The following is a 19,540-nucleotide window of genomic DNA, read 5'->3' as shown; positions in this document are numbered from 1 at the left end:
ACTAGCAACTAGTCGTCATGCAAATAGAGGTAGGCTGCAATTAATATCCTCTGGTTATATTTTCCAATATGCTTACCTGATGGAAGAATCCTGTCACCACCTGTCTTTGTTTTAAATTGGTCTCCCCATCAAGGTTGGCAGTCTCTAAGTGACAGGTTCCATTCTGATCAGAGGAGTACAGTAGCAGGATATCAGCTGGGATGGTCTCATTACACTGCAGCTGTACAAAGTCTCCCACTCGCACGTCTTTCCAGCACGTCTCAACATAGGCCTGTTCTTTCCTGTTGGGTTAGAAAAGAGTGGCAGGTGAATGAGCACATTAGGGATAGAAGGCATTAGCTACTGGTTCTTCAAGAAAGAAAATGGGGCTGTTCCATACTTCAGATTGTTGGTTACTGTACAGCCAGAGATCCCAAGTCTTACATTCGGCACTGGAAAGGAAGTTGCATATCATTTATATGAAAATATTTGACTGAAGCAAAACACTATGGTAATAGTCATCTTAGATACTTGCACTGCCCCATGCAACACTCAGTTTACAGCTGGAAAATATTAAGATTTAAAGCAATAATATGGAAAGCATCCGTACATTTCCTTTGAAGGTTGAAACCTTAGGGATGAACTGACTGGAACTTCTCTACTGAGAATGTCATATATTCCACTAAAAGCACCCAGGGCATTTATACACATACCTTTTCATCCCACAACATGCTGGAGATCGGGCAGGTTGGAGCAGACTCGATTAATCAAGTCTGCTCTGCATGTGAGCTGACGCGCACTGTGCTGTGTTGCGTGCAGTTGTATGAATGGCTAAATGCATGTCAGTGCACAGAAAATGGTGGCGGTAAGCTTTTAAACTACAGACCTTTGAGGTGTTTTAGTTAAAAAATGCGCCAATGCCATTTTCTCAGCGCTAACACGCATTTTGCTGTTTACGTAACTGCATGCGCCGCAGCACTGGGTACTTTTAAAAGTATCTGACACTGCGGTGCAAGCATGTTTACAAATGGCCCCAGTGAGCAGGGACCCAGTGAACAGGGGCTGCAAACAGGGTAAGCAGTTTGTAGGCAGTTAGAAGGCCAGTTTGTGCCCCCCCCCCTTTTTATTTTTGAGTGGCAAGCCTGGCTTGAGGAAGCAGGGAAAAAAAAGGAAACCTTTGGGGCCAATGAGCAACAGGTCAGCTTTTAGATGAATTTGCTAGGGAAGATGTGCTTGGAAGAAGAGCAGTGAGAGAGAGAAGGCAGGATAAGAGACCCAGGGAAATGGTTGGACAACGTTGCAATTCCAGAGCCACTGCCTCTGCCTGCACCTATAAGGTTTCTGTCCAGGCAGGACTGCTTACCGTCGAGGCTTCCACTCAGGTCCAGGTTTGATGCTGTGGAAACTGTGGCTTATAGGAACAAGCACCCATGTCATGAGTTTTGCCTGTCAGCAGCTAGAGGTGCAGGGCCCCAGAACCCAGAAGCCCTGCATCTATCTCCTTGACAGCTGGCAGGCATCGTGGCCTGAGCAGAGGCCACCACCCCTGCAGTTTTCACTCCGCTGCACCTTAACACACACAGGGTCACCTGTGTCATGAGTTTTGCCTGTCAGCAGCTTGAGGTGCTGTTCCCCCCAAACCCCTGCACTGATCTTCTTGAAACTTGGCAAGCTTCATGCTCCGAGCAGAGGAGCATGAAATCTCTGCAATTTTCATCCAAATCAGACAAACAACAAAAAAGTTATAGATATTTCATTGATTCCCCATTATACCCTATGGCCAGATCTCCGAGGCAGCTCCGAGGTGGCTCCAAAGCTTCAGAGCCGCTTTGGCCGGATCAAAGTGGGAACCTGGTCTGGAGCTCTGGATCGGATTGCTGACATCCAAAGCAGCCAGATCCAAGCCGGATCAAATAGCTGCCTACTCACACAGGCCTACCAACGAGGGGCCATGCTGTTCTTGACCTGCTGCTTACAAACAGAGATGAATTGGTGGGGAATGTAGTATTGGATGGAAACTTGGGCAGCAGTGACCACGAGATAGATTGAGTTCAGGATCCTGAGGAAAGAAAGGATGGAGAGAAGAAGAGTAATGACCTGGGACTTCAGAAAAGCAGACTTCGATTCACTCAGGGAAACCATGGGCAGGATCCCCTGGGAAGCCAGACTGAGGGGGAGAGGAGTCCAGGAGAGCTGGTTGTACTTTAAAGGAGCTTTACTGAGAGTGCAGGAACAAACCATCCGGATGTGCAGGAAGACTAGCAAGTATGGCAGAAGACCAGTTTGGCTTAGCAGGGAACTCTTCAGTAAACTAAATCACAAGAAGGAAGCTTATAAGAAGTGAAAAGTTGGACAAATAACTAGGAAAGAATATAAGAGCATTGCTTGGGCATGCAGAGATGAAGTCAGGAAGGCCAAAGCAGAATTGGAATTGCAGCTAGCAAGGGATATGAGGGGTTACAAGAAGGATTTCTACAAGTATGTTGGTAGCAAGAGGAGGATCAGGGAAAGTGTGGGTCCCTTACTGAATGGAGGAGGCAACTTTGTGACAGAGGATGCAGAAAACGCTAATGCCTTTTTTGCCTCAGTCTTCACAGGCAAGGCCAGCTCCTAGACTACTGCACCTGGCAGCACAGCTTGGGGAGGAGATGAGCAGCCAACAGTGGTAAAAGAACAGATTACGGACTTTTTAGAAAAGCTGGACATGTGCAAGTCCATGGGGCTGGATGGGATGTACCTGAGGATGGCTGATTGATTCCAGGGCCACTGGCCATCATCTTTGAAAACTCATGATGATCAGGAGAGGTCCCAGAACAGGCCAAACATAGTGCCCATATTTAAGAAAGCAAAAAAAGGAGGATCCAGGGAACTACACACCAGTCAGCCTCACCTCAATCCCTGGAAAAACCATGGAGCAGATCCTCAAGGAATCCATTACTAAGCACTTGGAGGAAAAAACGTGATTAGAAACAGTCAGCATGGATTCACCAGAAGCAAGTCATGCCTGACCCACCTGATTACCTTCTATGATGAGATGACTGGCTCTGTGGATGCGGGGAGACCGGTAGATGTGGTGTACGTTGCTTTTTAGCAAGGCTTTTGATACGGTCTCCCTCAACATTCTCACAGGCAAACTAAGGAAGTATGGGCTGGATGAATGGACTGTAAGGTAGATAGAAAACTGGCTGCAGCATTGGGCTCAGAGAGTAGTAATCAATGGCTTGATGTCTAGTTGGCAGCTGGTATCAAGTGGAGTGCCCCAGGGGTCATCCTGGGGCTGGTTTTGTTCAATATCTTCATTAACAACCTGAAAGATGACATACAGTGCACCCTCAGCAAGTTTGCAGATGACACCAAGCTGGGGGAAGTAGTAGATATGCTGGAGGGTAGGGCTGGGATTCAGCGTGACCTAGATAGATTGGAGGATTTGGGACAAAAGGAATCTCATGAGGTTCAACAGGGACAAGTGCAAAGTCCTGCACTTAGGATGGAAGAATCCCATGCACTGGTACAGGCTGGGGACTGACTGGCTATGGGGAGATGTGGACACGCCGGAGGGCAGGGAACAGCTGCAAGCAGATCTGGACAGGTTGGACAAGTGGGCAGAAAACAACAGAATGCAATTCAACAAGGAGAAATGCAAAGTGCTGCACCTAGGGAGGAAAAATATCCAGCACACCTACAGCCTAGGGAATGACCTGCTGGGTGGCACAGAGGTGGAAAGGGATCTTGGAGTCCTAGTGGACTCCAAGATGAACATGAGTCGGCAGTGTGACGAAGCCATCAAAAAAGCCAATGGCACTTTATCGTGCATCAGCAGATGCATGACGAATAGGTCCAAGGAGGTGATACTTCCCCTCTATCAGGCGCTGGTCAGACCGCACTTGGAGTACTGCGTGCAATTCTGGGAACCGCAAATCAAGAGGGATGTGGACAACCTGGAGAGGGTCCAGAGAAGGGACACTCATATGGTTAAGGGCCTGCAGACCAAGCTCTACGAGGAGAGACTAGAGAAACTGGACCTTTTCAGCCTCCGCAAGAGAAGGTTGAGAGGCGACCTTGTGGCCGCCTATAAGTTCATCACAGGGGCACAGACAGGAATTGGTGAGTATTTATTCACCAAGGCGCCCCCGGGGGTTACAAGAAATAATGGCCACAAGCTAGCAGAGAGCAGATTTAGATTGGACATTAGGAAGAACTTCTTCACAGTTCAAGTGGCCAAGGTCTGGAACGGGCTCCCAAGGGAGGTGGTGCTCTCCCCTACCCTGGGGGTCTTCAAGAGGAGGTTAGATGAGCATCTAGCTGGGGTCATCTAGACCCAGCACTCTTTCCTGCTTATGCAGGGGGTCGGACTCAATGATCTATTGAGGTCCCTTCCGACCCTAACATCTATGAATCTATGAATTTATGGCGGGGAAGCAGCTCTGCAGAAAAGGACCCGGGTGTTACAATGGACAATAAGCTGAACATGAGTTGGCAGTGTGTCCTTGTTACCAAGAAAGCTAATGGCATAGTGGGCTACACTGGTAGGAGTGTTGCCAGTAGGTCAAGGAAAGTGATTTTTTCCCTTTATTCAGCACCTGGAGTACTGTGTTCATTTTTGCCCCACCTGCTACAGAAAGGATGTGGACAAATTGGAGAGAGTCCAGTGGAGGGCAACAGAAATGGTGAGGGGGCTGGAGGACATGACTTGTGAGGAGAGGCTGAGGGAACTGGGCTTATTTAGTCTAGAGAAGAGAAGAAAGAGGGGATTTAATAGTAACCTTCAACTACCTAAAGGGTTGTTCCAAAGAGGATGGAGCTATATTGTTCTTGGTGGCAGATGACAGAACAAGGAGCAATGGTCTCAAGTTGCAGCAAGGGAAGTTTGGTTGGATATTAGGAAGAATTTTCTCACTAGGAGGGTAGTAAATACTGGAACAGGCTACCTAGAAAGGTGGTAGAAGCTCCATCCTTGGAGGTTTTTAAGACCTGGCTAGAGAAAGCTTTGGCTGGGATGATCTAGTTGGTGATGGTCTGTCTCCTTTGAGCAGGGGTTTGGAATAGATGAACTCCTGTGGTCTTTTCCAACCCTAACTTTCTATGATTTTATGATTATTTTAGACAGGGAGGTTATTTCCCTGGTGCTTTCCAACACCCAAAATACAGATGCTGAAACAAGTCAGACTGAATTCTCAGCTGTAGTTATATTTCAACTCTCTCAGGTATGTTTGGAAGCTTATTACAAACCTTAGGCTAAGCCCATCCACACAAATTTGACACACACAGTTGTGGAGACCTGTTCTATTGAAAATAAGCAAAGAAATGCAACTTTTAAGACCTTTGTTAGAACTCTGATGGTGAAGAAAACCTTGTGGCTTTTGAATCCACAGAAACAAAATAAAAAGAAAGGCAAGTTATAGCCTTGCAGCAGAAAGAAAAACAATATGGTTAGTTTTGAAGTCTAATAAATTCAATAAAAACTATCCAACAGATTCTCACTCCATGGTTCAAGAGAAGGAAGCTTCTTTTTCTGACAGAAGATCTGCATAGTAATTAAAGATTCTGATTTGGGGCCCTGAGAGATGTGGGGTTGCTTCTCTCACTGTCAGGCATACTGTCTGCTGCCTCTGGCTGTCTCTTACTCAGTTGCCTGCTTTCCTTCTTACTATTCCATACACATTCCCTTTGGGTGTGTGTGAAACTCGTCATTGTATCAGCTTTTTCCTGAGGCCTGTCTCCTCTCCTTGTTACCAGACCTATCTCCAGTCTTACTGTTTGTCAAGGGAATAAACTGATGAACCAGATGGCAGATTCAGCTCCTACACTTGGCTTAGCTAATAGCTATGGTGCATATAAGCGTTTACCATGGAGGGGGTCTAACAGTAGAAACAATTACCTCTAATAAAAGTAGAGGACAGATGTTAATCAGAACTCTAAATATGTTTTCAACTAGAACTGTCTAGGATAAGGTTCATATAAATAGTAGGTCTGTGTTGTGATTGAAGAGAAGAGCTAAATCCATTCTAAAAAAGAAGCATACTTTATTTCTGGAGTAATAACGATTTCCCCAGGAGGGCTCTCTGAGCAAACCCTTCTTGGAAGAGGGTTGTGAGAAGGGAGGGACAGATCCTCCTTGCCACCAATGCAACTGCCAATTTGTGTCCTTTAGCACGTGGACTCTGCAAGGCTGTGGACTGTCCCTACCACTTCCCACATCATTCACTGATCCCGTACTTTTACTCTACTCAGAATTAGAAAGATGGAAACTAAAAGGAAGGACTGTCTGTAACAACTCTTGCAGCATTTTACTCACCCCTTGCTCGGCCTCAGGTGTCAAGGGGTAAGGCATATGAAGCGTGGCTTTACTCCCTTCTCCATTTCAACCTGTATCTCCTTCTTAGTATCTTCCACGTCACAATAGCAGATTGTGCACCCAGAGGGTGCACATTTGATGCAGACTGGAGTCCTTTTGCCAAGCAGAGAGGATCGGTCCTGCCCATCTGCTGCACCAGGGGTGCACTCAGGTAACATTGACCTCTCATTGTAGAATTACGAACTTTTTCAGGAACACTGAAGGGAATACTACAAAAGTTTCCAGGACCCTAGTCCCCAAGATGGTGGGAATCTTTTCGGGATAGGTGGGACCCACCAAAATCTAAAAGGAGATAGCCCCTCCGTTCTTTAGTCTTTATTTTTGCTCATCAGCTAAGTTCTCCACTTCATGCCTGTCTCCACACAGAACATCCCATACTTCTGTCGGGATGGGACACCCTCCAGGTGCACAATCTGCTATTGCCTCCGCAGTTCTAGAAAACACTACTACAAAGTCCACTCGTAGTCTGTCATGAACAGTATGTTCATAGTGGCTTTCAACAAAGTCACGGGCAGCTTCTGCTCTGGTGGGTTGAAATTCTTCAATTTCAGTGATCTATTTATCATCATGGGCCAACAAAGACCAATTAGTTCCTGGGGCTACCACCACTTTATACTGAAATGTACTGTTCTTACAAGGGTCGGATGCATGCACCCCACGATGGGTGTTTCCCCATAACTGAGGTCCTTTGGTGTTTGTAGTGTTGATCCATACACACCAGTATGCTCTATAAGGGCTCCAAATGGTAACAGATGGTTGCCAGATCTGTTCCCAGTTATCGTAATCTGGGCGAACGCTGGAATTCCAAAGCTGAAGCAGGAACAATTCAGACACGTATCTTTGACGGGCCATGGGGGGGCATGAAACATTGGACTATGTAGCCTTTAATGGTTGCATCTGGGTGCCCGATCTCCAATAACCTCCGGTTTTTGCGAGTCGGGTCCACTGATCTGAGTACAATGCCTCACTCACAATCTGGATCAGTCCTACCATCAGTAGTAGCAGCACTCCGACCCTCATGGTGACTCCTGAAAAACAGCTGTTTGGTTAGCCGGGACCCAATATTTATTAGTGGGGGTTCCTACTAACACTGTGTTGCCTTGCCCCCAGGTGAGAACCAGTCCTTCCCTAGGCCAAAGGACGGGCCATGGGTTCAATCAGAATGGGAAGTGGGAGGACTAATGTGTCCTGAGTCATTGTGTGATAGATGGCCCTCACCAGAGGGTGATGGCCATTGAAAAGGTGGTTCCTAGACGCAGGGTGGGGTTCCCGAGACCCATCAGGTAATAACAACGGAAGAGAGTGTGGAATGCCTTTCCTCCAGCCCGACGCACTTGCAATTCTTAGGCTTGTCATAAGATTATCTGAAATGTGTTGATGATTTGTTTCTGTTCTCGCAATAAAAGTAACCACTGGATTTTACTTGGCGTGTGACTTGTAGGTTACTCACCTACCCCCTTTGAATAGAGAGACAACCCCTACAATTTGCTATAGTTTTACTCCAGCCTTACCTATTCTGTACTCTCATTTACTTCTCTGGCCTCACTCCCAGTCCGAATCATCTCCTGTGTTGCTAGTGCCTCTGGGTGCATCTACACAAGACACTACGTTGCCATACTGATGGGTTATGGTAATGTAGCTTGTCGCTACGGTGACATAGCATCAGTGGGCATGAACCATGACGCTGCTGCTGCTGCTCAGTAGGGTCGGAAATGACCTGTGCACTGCTGGGACTGCACAGTAATGGCTGTTACTGTGCAGACATTTAGTACTTGCTTTATCAGTAACAACTTCCATAACAACCGCGCAGTCCTCAACAATTTTGTTGGCTTTTCTAATCTGTACCATTTCTTTTATCCTGGAGCAGTACGCTCAGTATTAATTTAAGAATTGTTCCCTATTAACCTTGTATTTGAATATTTATTCACTGATAAGCCCAAAATGATCTGTCTCTCACTTTTGACATTCACATTGCCCTCATAGTTAAGCAGTCATGTCTTTGCACCCTGTTTTCTTCTAGCCATCTGTTACTAATGGGATATATTTTCTCTTTTCCTTTCATTCTCTCTGCTGCTCAGTTTGCCTTCACCCACTGTTACTGGGGAAAACTTGAGTGACTAAAGAATGTTGCAATGGGTCTTAAATAGTCATTGGAAAGCCTGAGTAGACAGTAGTGACACAGTTCCTTTAAGCCCTTGTAAAGGAAGAGTAATTTTTATCATGTCTTTGGTGAATCACCTTATGTCTCAACCTACAATGGAGAAAATGCTCATGATATTGGACTAGCTTCTTGGTAAATGGTGTTAGTGGTGATTTCAATTTTTAAATTACCTACCAGTGTCATTTATCACCTTCTGTACTCTCTATCAGCAGCACAGCCCTTCATTAAAGACTGTCTGCATCATTAGCAAATTTGGAGAATTTGAAACAGGTCTCGGACCTCTGTTTGAGACATTCTACCTTTTCTCATAGTGGCCAAGGGGCTAATCTGACAGATGCTCACTGCTTTCTCAGCTACACTTTCCAATTATCCAGATCTATAACCTGCATCATTCAAAATATAGCTGTACGCTTTTTTTCTGGGTTCGCTTCCTGCCCCAGTGTTCCCAGCTCCCAGACAGTGCACAGCATCCTGCCGAGCCATGCTGCACCCGTGCCATAGGGCAGCTGCCACGTGGGTGCCAGGCAGGGGGTGATCCCCACTGCCCTCCACTGCCCTACACTGCACAGGGGGGGGTTCTTCCATGAGCTCTCAGAGGCCCCAAAGGCACTGCGAGAGCCAGTGAGTGTGGGGATTTTTTTTTTTAAGTGCCGGGAGGCTGGGCCAGGCGGAGAATGGGGCCAGGCAGGGCAGCCATGGGGGCTTCTCCCATGGGTCCTCTGGCTGTGCCTGCCTCTGACCTGGTGGGGGGAGCTGTGGGGGCTATGCCCTGTTGCCCCTTGCGCAGCTGGCAGGGCAAGGGGTGGCTCACTCCGGGCAGCAGCAGAGGATAGGCCCCACTCCCAGTGCTGCCATACCTGCATCCTGCACCCCTCCCCACCCACTGCCCTCCCAAAGTAGTAAGCCCCCTGCCCTGGCTGGGCAGCTTGTCCCAGTCCCAATCCCTCCCTCCCCCACTCCCCTTACCTGCCCTCAACCCCAACAGATCTGGCAGCTGGCAGCTGCCTGTTTAGTCTATGGCCGAATCTCTGAAGAGGCCAAAGCTTTTCCAAATTGATTCAGATGCTTCAAATTGATTCAGATCTTTTAATTGGTCTCATGATTCAATTTGGATTTGGAGATTTGATCCCCGAATTGGGCTGAATCTCCTCCAAATTGAATCAGCTACCGAAGCTTCATACAGCCCTACTAATCAACCCAGCTGATCTTTTGGGCTGAACAGTCAAGGGGAGCTGGGTAGGATGTTGACCACATCTCTCCCCTGTGTGCTTGTTAGCCACAGAAAGAGGTGTACCTTAACAATGCTAGCCTATGGTCTTGTTGACTTGGGAAAGCTCTGACTTTTTAATCCCAAAAGAATAGTAGCTCCTTCATAAACTGCCAGCTCTAACATCTTGTTCAGTAATACAGAATTGCAGTGTTCCAGCACATTATAAGATGTTCGTCTGTTTGATCATTTTATAGGGTGGGATTTTCAAAAGCCATCACATTGGCTTTACTCTCTCCTATTAAAACCATTTACCATCCTATCTGGCATCAATCCAATGTTGTTTCTTTGGCCAGAAAGAATTCTGCACTGCTACAAAATACCACAGAGCCACATGGATAATATAATTCCTCTAATCTTCCTCTGAGGATTTCAGTAATGTTTTATCTCAGGCTGCTCCAGCATTTAGTTCTAGGCTCCTAAGCATGGTCCTATTTCAACCAGTTCAAGTTACTGAAAAAACATTAACACATCTTTTGTAACACACCATCATCTCAGCCTTCACACTAAGTCACAAAGCAACAGCCAGGACAACACCCAGCTTTTTGGTTAACTAGGGTTCAGGGCCTTGAGAGCAGAGATCTGACCTCTAGCATCAGCATAACATTTGGAGTCTAGACCACGGGTGTCACACACACCCTGATGCCTGAGCTGGATCAGGACATGGTGGCAGAATTGAGGAAAGTGGAGGTGGTGACCATGGGTGTTAATACAGCTGTCACTTACCCCCCACCCTGCCACTGACATGCATCACCAAAGGGGCTTGGTGCCCTGGAATTTAGTGGCACTACCACCAAATTCTTCGTCTCCTGTGAGCTCTGCAGAACACATCACAGCTCCATGGGCAGGATCTAGCCTGCAGACTATAACCTTGATCAAGACTAAAGCTGGCCAAATATTGGAGTTTTTTGGTTCGGTGACTACCCTGAAAGAATCAGACAAAAAAAAATCATTCTGGGATGGAAATGTTGGGGTTTTGGAACAATAGCAATAAAATCAAATACTTTCACATTAATATCTCTTTGAAAATACAGTTTGTTTCAGTTTTGTGTTATTTAACTCCTTTATTTTAAACTTTTCCCCTTGTGGTTGAATTTAAAACTTAAAGTGTCACAGCAGAACAAAGTTTTTTTATAATGTCAAAATAAATGTTTCAATGTTTTGAAAGCTTTCTTGGAAACTTTTGCATTTGAAATGATTCACCAAATTTGGACTGAATCTGTGAATACTTTCAGAAACTCCACTTCCTGGCCAATGTTTCAACCAGGTCCTATGATTCTATTCCCAACTCTACCATGAAAAAATCATTGCAGAATTCAGAATTGAGGCCATGCATATTTTGATTCAAAGAATTCTAAAACTGCTTAAATTCCACACAGCTAATATTTAATGGAAAGAAATAATGGAAAAAGGGGCAACTAAACTTCATAAGTCAATCTACTTACATGACTGCTGCTTCCCAAAAGCCCACTTCAATTCCAGTCTGATACTGACAGCAAGTATATTCTCATTAAGACCAAGAACTACAAATGAATACTTCAGAATATTTTAGACCCTGAGGGCCTTGTTACATAGTAATTTTAGGTGGCTTCTGGAGTCTTAACCCTTGGACTTGCTGCACTTTAAACCCTTTTCAAGTAGCTTAAAGCACCCATTATTTGGTTTAGAGTTATAACACTCTAGGGTAGGATTATCTCCAATCCGCCTAATTTTGTTCCTGTTCCATTACCTTGTGGCCACTTTCCACAGCTATTCTGCCCAGGTTCAAGTCCTCCAGTATCCCAGAATGCTCTGAGCTCTGAGGGGACCAATCTTTTTTCTCTGGAGCTGAGTCAGTGCACTGCTGGCCAGCTGGGGGCCACCTGCACTCCTACAGGCTCAATCCTTTTTTCCCAGGAGCACCTGGTGGCCATGGTGCCACCTGCCACAGCCTGGAGCAGTTCTGTTCCCATTACCAGCGATGCAGGAGATGGGTGCTGCATGAGCTCCAGAGAGAAGAGGGCAAAGAGCAAGAGGCCTCTGAGGCTGCAGCCCTGGGTCTCTCCAATTTCACTGAAATGGATACAGCGGCTCTGTGCAAGTAATGGGGCTGCCACACTTAATCCCTGACAGCCCTGCTCCATGTGGAGCCATGGTGGCAGTTTCAGTGAGACCAAAAAGCTCCAGGAAAGCTGCTTTCTCACATCTTTCTGGTCTCACTAAGACAGACATGGTAGCGGGCCCACTCTCTGCCCAGTGGGAGCCGTGAGTGGGTCCTGCTCCTGTTTACCAAGCCTCTGGTGCAAATTACAGCTGTGCAGGTGAAGGACAGTCAGAGCAGGTTTTTGCCTTACCATGCACCTGTTCCACTAAGCTGAACAACACTAAGCCACTTAACATTTGTTCAGTTTACAGCATAACATCTAATAAGGCCCTCAATCCCAATATTTCAGATGAGGCAAAGTACTCACTCCAGTGCTAGTACTATTTCTTGAGATAGTGGCTACTAAAAATCAAGTCAAGATTTGAGTGGGAGGAAAGAGGCATATAAATGACAATTGGAAATAATTGATCTTAATGGCCAACATCTCTTAAACTGTCAAGGGCTAGAAATGAATTGATGTTAAACATTAATATATAACATTGGTGTTAAGCATTAATTTTAAGCTTTGACTATTAATGAGATACCAAAGCACTGAAAGTGCTGAATTAATAAAAGAGACAAGTCTTGGAAGTTGAAACAATTGCTCCATTTGCAAGTCTATTGCACCATATAATTACTTCTGACTTTTGTCAATAATAAGAGTCCTTATCCTGCAAGATTAATATTAAACACTGAAACTCAGTAAACCCACACCAGTATTGACAGATATCATGGTGTATGCAACATCCATCACAATTTTCAGCTATCTTAGATGCTTTTATCTGAAAAGGAACACAATGTACCATCTTGCAGTAAAAGCTCTATGTGCATCTCAACTCATTATGGCATCCACTAAATGTTTTTACTTAAAATCAAACTGTCTAAGAATCCTAAGTTCCATACTTGCTTTTGTCCCCTCTACCCACCTTTGAATATGTGCCTTCTTTCTTACCATCCTGCAATGTGTGGAACAACCTCGCAATGACTTGATGCCAAGCTTGTTCCTTCTACTTAAAAATACTTTTAGCATCCCACAAAACAGAGATACCACAACCCTTGGCAGTGATATCTTTGCACTGGAATATGACACTAGAGAAAGGACTCATCTATGCTGCAAACTGTATCATGACGCACTATGAACATACTGCTCTGTTTCACCCAGGCAACCTGCTAATCTAGGAGCAGTGTAGCCCCCTTTCTCCAGCCCTGCACACAGATTATTTAGCACTGACTCACCAGTGCTAATTATTTTTACCCAAAACACCACAGAAACATGCTTACTTTGCCTTTGATTTTGGAAGTAGCTTAAGTACAGTACAACATTTTTTTTATGTGTTGCTGCCTGACATGGTAGATTTCCAGCATGGACACCTTAGGGTGTGGTAGGCTCCTAGGTCATTTTAATAGTATGATGTGGTATGTTTATTATGGCTATGCCTGGGAACCAACTGAGAAAGAAACCCAGCTCTGTTTGAAACTACACATCTGTAGACTGCTCATGAGTTATTAAGGCAGTGAAATAATTGCCTACATCTCAAAGAGGTAATAATCTAAATTGACAAGACAAAGTGTACTAACAAAGTGAACAACATGATGTGACCAATGTCATATTAGTTCTGCAATTCTTTCTTTTTTTTTCTTTTTTTCTTTAAATCCTTTTGGTTAGGTTCTGTTTGGAAGGGATTTGTTAGATGATGATGTCAACAAAATGAGATCTGCACCTCTTCCTCTACGGCTTCTCTTCTAAATTGGCTGGATTATTCAGCTTGGTTTTCAAGTCCCAAGCCTGGAACTCTTCCCAACTCGGGTGCCCTCTCAACTGACTGGGTTCTTATTTTACCACTGCCACTCCTGTGGGCTGGGCCTCTGCTTAATTGCCTATTTGCCCAGGTTGCTGCTGAATCTTAATGACCCCTGGGTGATATTTACCAACTCCTTTTTTAAAGGGGCCAATAAACCCATTACAGATAGGGGGTGGAGGTAGGGAAAGGACAGAAAGGGCAGGATGGGGATGAAGCCAGCCAAAGGACACATGGCTGCAGGAAGATAAGTATCACATGGGTCCTAGTGGCCCTAGGATATTCATCTCTTTGATGCATAGTTCAGGATCCAAAGGGCTGGAAAAGGTACTTTATAGACCTATTTTAAACTGGCACCAGCGTTTGAGTCTTGGCAAGCTTGAGACCCACAACAGTAGCCATCTCTTGCCCAAAGAGTGGTCCCTTTCAAATTCATCCCCCACTCCATATGCACATTCACACAGGGACCTGCCAGAATGTGTCCTGAGCTACTCTTCCATGAATACAAATGTTTTCAGAAATCTCTCCCATCTGTGAAGCTGGTTGCCAGGAAATATTTCCTTGCTCATTTAGCTCAACAACAGTGAGCAGAGAGCCCACACCTAAAAAATCACTTCTATTTTAATCTGATGTTTAGCGTTAGTTGAAAAAAATGTTCCAACTCAGCTACATTTCTGCTTGAAGCGTATGTAAGAAGTTGTGGGCTAAGTGCTTTATAAAGTGAAGACAGGCATTATGACACAAATGCAGAATGATCCTTAACACTACCAGTGTCAAGCACCTTTCTGGTAAATCTTTAGCATCAGCTTGCATAGGACAACAAAATAAGAGGGTAGAGGCAGTCTACAATAAGCATGTGAGGTGTCATAGCCTTTTCAAGTCACACGGGCACAGTGGGTGGTGTGCCACATGTTTGTAAAGGATTGCTGCAATGCAGTCCTGTCTCTTTTTTCTCCCACCCTCTACTCAATTTCAGAATGAACCAAATTCTTCCCTTCCATTTACTTTGCTTTCTAAGCCCCATAAGAAAACTTCACACAGCTGACTGACATCTAGACTGGACAAAATAAAATATCTTAGGCAAACAAAAATAACCGGAAAGGGGAATGCAATTATTTATTTTCAATGAAACATGAAAATCCCAGGAAGTTCTTTGTGTAATTACAAAACAAACTTGTTAAGAGAGTTGTGCCTTAATTGCAATCTGATTAAAGCATTTACAGTGTATAGCACCTTTCATTTTCAAAGTGGTTTAAAAACACTAATTAAGTCTTAATTATACATTTATTGGGGGGGAGGGGAACTGAGGCAAGGAGGCCAAATGATCCACTCTGGGACACCGAGTCGTTTTCAGAGTTAAGAGTAGAAGTCTGGAGGTCCCGATTCCCAAGTTTGCAGATCAACACAGTATCCGTGTCTTCCATAGAAAATGTGATCTGTTAAATAAACACGTTTTCTCTGTATAAAAGACTATTATCTGAAAGAGCCATGTTATAGTGCTACCCCTTAGACATCTGGAGCAGTGAGATCAACAGGTTTTTACAACACAAATTACCAATGGGAGAAAGGAATACTCCACAACTAACCTCCCACACTTACCAGCAACATGACCCTAGCTGCCACATAAGACCCATTGAAAGGACCTGTTTCCTTTTAGCAACTGATGTAGCTGGGAGCAGTGCCCATTTTCTATTCACTGATTAAAGCTCACAGTACAATCCCCAGCTCCTGTGTTGCTAAACATACAAAATAACTTCATAAATTTAAGCAGTTCTGACAAGGAACAAATAAAAGACAAACTGATTGATACAATAAAGAAAACAATACCAGGTGCTTTCTGACAGGTGGAGGACTTGAGACCTGCACTGCTGCTTATAGTGTCAGAGCCTTAGAATAAGGTAGATGTGATACAATGTAAGAAAGGAGGAAAGGATGCTAGAGCTGGGGAAAAGGTGGGTGACACTAGAGAGAAGAGAAATGCAGGTGGGAGTTCATGTTGGAAAACAAAGGTTTAGAGAAAAAAAGGCTGTTGATTAAAGAAAAAATGGGTTTGGTCTATCAGAATTTTGGAGTCCCTGCACTATTATTCTTCCTCCAGCCTTCTGTTTGACCTGTCTCTAATGCTTACAAACCCTTGATTTTTTGTTCTAAGATACTGCAACACCCCCCACCAGTCAAATAGCTGACAGCAAGTGACTATGGCCTGAGTCCTTGCTGCTCCTGCTTCTCAGACTTTCAGCCATATCAATCTGGCACCTTTTACAAGTGCTGTATTCACACTTAAGAAGTGGCTCCAGAGCCCGGCAGCATCTATGTCTTCTCTGACTTGAGGGCTGGGCTCAACAATTCTGATTTACAACTGAGAACAAAGGACCATAAAGAAGTGTATTTGGAAACTGCATAAGTTATGAGGACATGAATAAATGATTTACACTGTGTCAATAAGGCTATTACATTCTTTGGTTTCAAACAAGACTGAATTTCAAAACCACAACTGGGACAAAGAGGAAGATAAAAATAAGAAATTAGATATTAAGCAAAAAATAATTGCTTTGTCTAAGGGGAGACAAATCAAAATTAGATCTTTGTGTGCATGTCTCAGTGTGGCTATCTGTGACTCCTATTGAGATTAATAGTCATATAGCTAAATCCCCTTAAGTGGAAGATCCTTGACAATTTACTATTTGCAACTCCCAAATCAGCTACAAGTTGCTTTTAAAAAGCCACTCACTTGTTTCTCATGTGTTGATATCACTCTTGAATCTTTCAGACTCCCATCCCAAAATCCTCTGCAGTATTTTAAACAAAGAAAGCCTTTTCCTTGTTCTCTCTCTGACCAACATGCTATACAAAGAAGCATCTAGAAAAATTCACTGAGCCACCTATAGACCGAAGCAGGCATTTACATTTAATGTGTATAGACCGGATGATATGTTACATTTTAAAATTGTATCAGGAAGCATAGTCTAGAAATGTTCTCACCTAGCTGTCATCATGTCTGTATTCCTCGATACATTCCTCAATGCTATATATTAGGCAGGACATTTATAAGATAAAAAGATGACATATGTGAAGAGCTTTAGAAGACATTTTCAAGTTTGCCTTGGGATCAGGATCCCAAAGTTAGGAAGAGCTACCTTGCAACTTTGGGACTGAGTTTAGCAGCCGTGAAAAGTATTAGACAGTAAGGTCTATTCACAGAACACATTACAATGCAAGCTGTCCACAGCTCCAACATGCTGAGCCACTTCTGAGGAGGAGACCACTGCAAGGTCTCCATGATGACTGGCCACTGGCTTCTCTCATGTCATCAAGGTGCCAATTACTATAGCCTGTGAGGGGGATTTTGCGATATGGACAAGTCTACAAGGAACAGTTGTAGAATGAATAAATATTCATTTCACAGAGGTCAGTCTGTAACAGCTTTTCAGTCACAATATTCTTTGACCTAGAGGTGAAAAGTTCTGTTCATTTGTAATTCATGCAGCTAAATCCTCATTAGTAAATGGTTACATATGTTCATCATACAAAGTTAATCCTGATACTTCATAGATTTCATAGACATTAGGTGCTGGAAGGGACCTCATGAGATCATTGAGTCCAGCCCCCCCCACCATAGGCAGGAAGTCAGCTGGGAACAAGTGATCCCTGCAAAAGGTTCATGGTAAGACAGTAGTTTAAAAAGAAGTCACAATATATTAGAAAGAAGTGAAATGTTACTGAATCTAAAAAACTATCTTTAAAGTAATCCTATGGTCCAGGAACTGAATGTTCTTTAATGCTAAAAACAGTTCTTAAATTTTTACATGCCAATATGAGCTATTACCTCTTACCATGGACATTTTTCTCAATGCTAAAAGGTACCATTTTCAATTTATATAATTCCACCTTTACACTTAATTTAAAAGGGGCCCCTACCTGGGTACAGTGTACTTGAATATATTTTATGGCCCTCTTTTTTTAATCACAAGCCATTTTGAAATCATAAGCTAGATCAATTGTAAAAATAATGAAGAGCATTTTTGACTGCTTGTTCATTAAAAATTACTGTTGAGTAATTTTAGATTCATTTTTTAAGTTGCGCATCAATTCATTGGACAGTCTTACAGTTTTGATTCCAGGTTTTTATTATTATGATGATGATTATGATTATCTAGAGTAAAATGATGCTGCTAGGATTCTGTCTGGCAGCAGATGGAATGATCACATAATTCCACTTCAAGCTCAGGTACTTAATGATTGCTAATCAGATTCTTCATTAGCTTCCAAGTGTTCATATTGACCTATGAAGCTACTGCGAAGCTTAGACCAAACCACTTCTGTGACCCAATCACATCCTTCCATCCCCAAGCACCATTCTGAGGTCAACCGATGGTGGCCCACTGGTTTCATAACATTTAAATGTGCTGTTTATCCATTGTTTCAGACACTTTCTGCCTTCTCCATCCAACTAGTGCCATGATGTTATAGATGTTACCACTTCAAATCAGAATCATAGCCTCGTATTTGCCCCTTGTCTTTAGTCATTAGTTTGCTGTTGCAGTCTATTCAACTATGGCATACATTTTCTGACAAGCAGTTTTAAATGTGTTGGTATAGTGAGCTGATAGATCTAGAAGAAGTTGTTGATAAAGCAATACACACACAGGTGGTGGCATTAATAATGCTATGGAAAGTTTTCCAGGAAAGAAGCTAGGAATCATTACTGCAGTGATGTGTCTTGGCTGGCAGTAAGAATTGCTAACTTGCTGTTCTTGGATTTCCAGTGCTGTGGCTTGGACCTAGCTAATATAAGCAATGAGAATCTGACTTTGTTCTTTTAAGTTTAGTCAGCTCAGTGGGTGGCTTATTCCTTTACTACACAGGCAGCATGCTCTCCACAGTATGAATTCAATTCTCAATTATTTCTTCACAACACCAGTAACTCTGGTTTCAAGTGGTTGTTTGAGTTCAGGCCTCAGTTAGACCTCATTTAAGGCCAAATTCACAAATTGCTACAAGCTCCAAAAGTGCATATAGCTCATAGAAAATGAAGTATATTGCAGCCAACATTGTTGTTCAAGTTGGTCCAAAAATTCCAGAGAATTTAGGTTGCTCCTGTGCAGACATCAGAGAATGGCAGAATGAATTTGTAGTAGCCAACAAGTATATGCCAACAGTGGAAGTGCATGTTTCTCTGAACCAGTTAGGGTGCCTGTAGATGTGAGGTCACTCTGACACACTGTAATTACAGTGCTTCGGAGCAGACTTGATTAATCAAGCCTGTTAGAATATGCTAATTAGCGCACTCCAGCCAGCCTCCATGTCTCATGTATCGGAATCCCCATGCTTCAAAATGGTAGCGGGGCCACTTTAACTAAAGCTTGTTCAACAAGCTTTAGTTCAAGTGTTCCCGCTACCATTTTGTAGAGTGGGGATGCTGATACACGAGTACTGAGGGTGCTTTAATTAGAGCGGCTCTCTCAGCAGCTCTATTTAAAGTGCCCTCTGCCCACCCGGAGCCCATGTAAAAATGCCCTTGGTGTCTAAGGGCTTTTATACACATGCTCCAGGAGTGAGGGTGGGGGGAGGGGACGGGTGCTTTATTTAGAGCAGCTCTGATAGCTGCTCTAATTAAAACTCCTGGACCTTTATGTATATCAGCGTCCCCGCGCTGAAAAATGGTAGTGGAGGCACTTTAACTAAAGCTTGTTGACCATTTTTCAGTATAGGGACACTGATACACATGATGCTGGAGTCTGCTGGAGTGTGGTAATTACAACAGTTCAGCAGACTTGATTAATCAAGTCTGTTCTGACATGCTGTAATTGCAGCGTGTCAGAGCAGCCTCCCTGCACGTGTACAGGCACTCTAAGGT

The 19,540-nt window shown here is 43.9% G+C and overlaps 1 protein-coding gene across 5 annotated transcripts in view; it reads right to left on the bottom strand.

Annotated features, from left to right (window-relative positions):
- Positions 1-19,540, bottom strand: part of ATP10B (ATPase phospholipid transporting 10B (putative)) — a 310,708-nt gene that overhangs the window by 62,217 nt on the left and 228,951 nt on the right. For all 5 annotated transcript variants that reach the window (XM_019478644.2, XM_014597506.3, XM_059733475.1 and 2 more), the window contains one exon: positions 77-281. In XM_019478644.2, coding sequence (XP_019334189.1) covers positions 77-281 — 205 coding nt within the window. The remainder of the gene's footprint in view (positions 1-76; positions 282-19,540) is intronic.

The sequence above is a fragment of the Alligator mississippiensis genome, chromosome 9 (assembly GCF_030867095.1).
Source record: "Alligator mississippiensis isolate rAllMis1 chromosome 9, rAllMis1, whole genome shotgun sequence".
In the NCBI taxonomy this organism is placed as follows: domain Eukaryota; kingdom Metazoa; phylum Chordata; order Crocodylia; family Alligatoridae; genus Alligator; species Alligator mississippiensis.
This window is presented reverse-complemented; position numbering and strand designations above follow the sequence as displayed.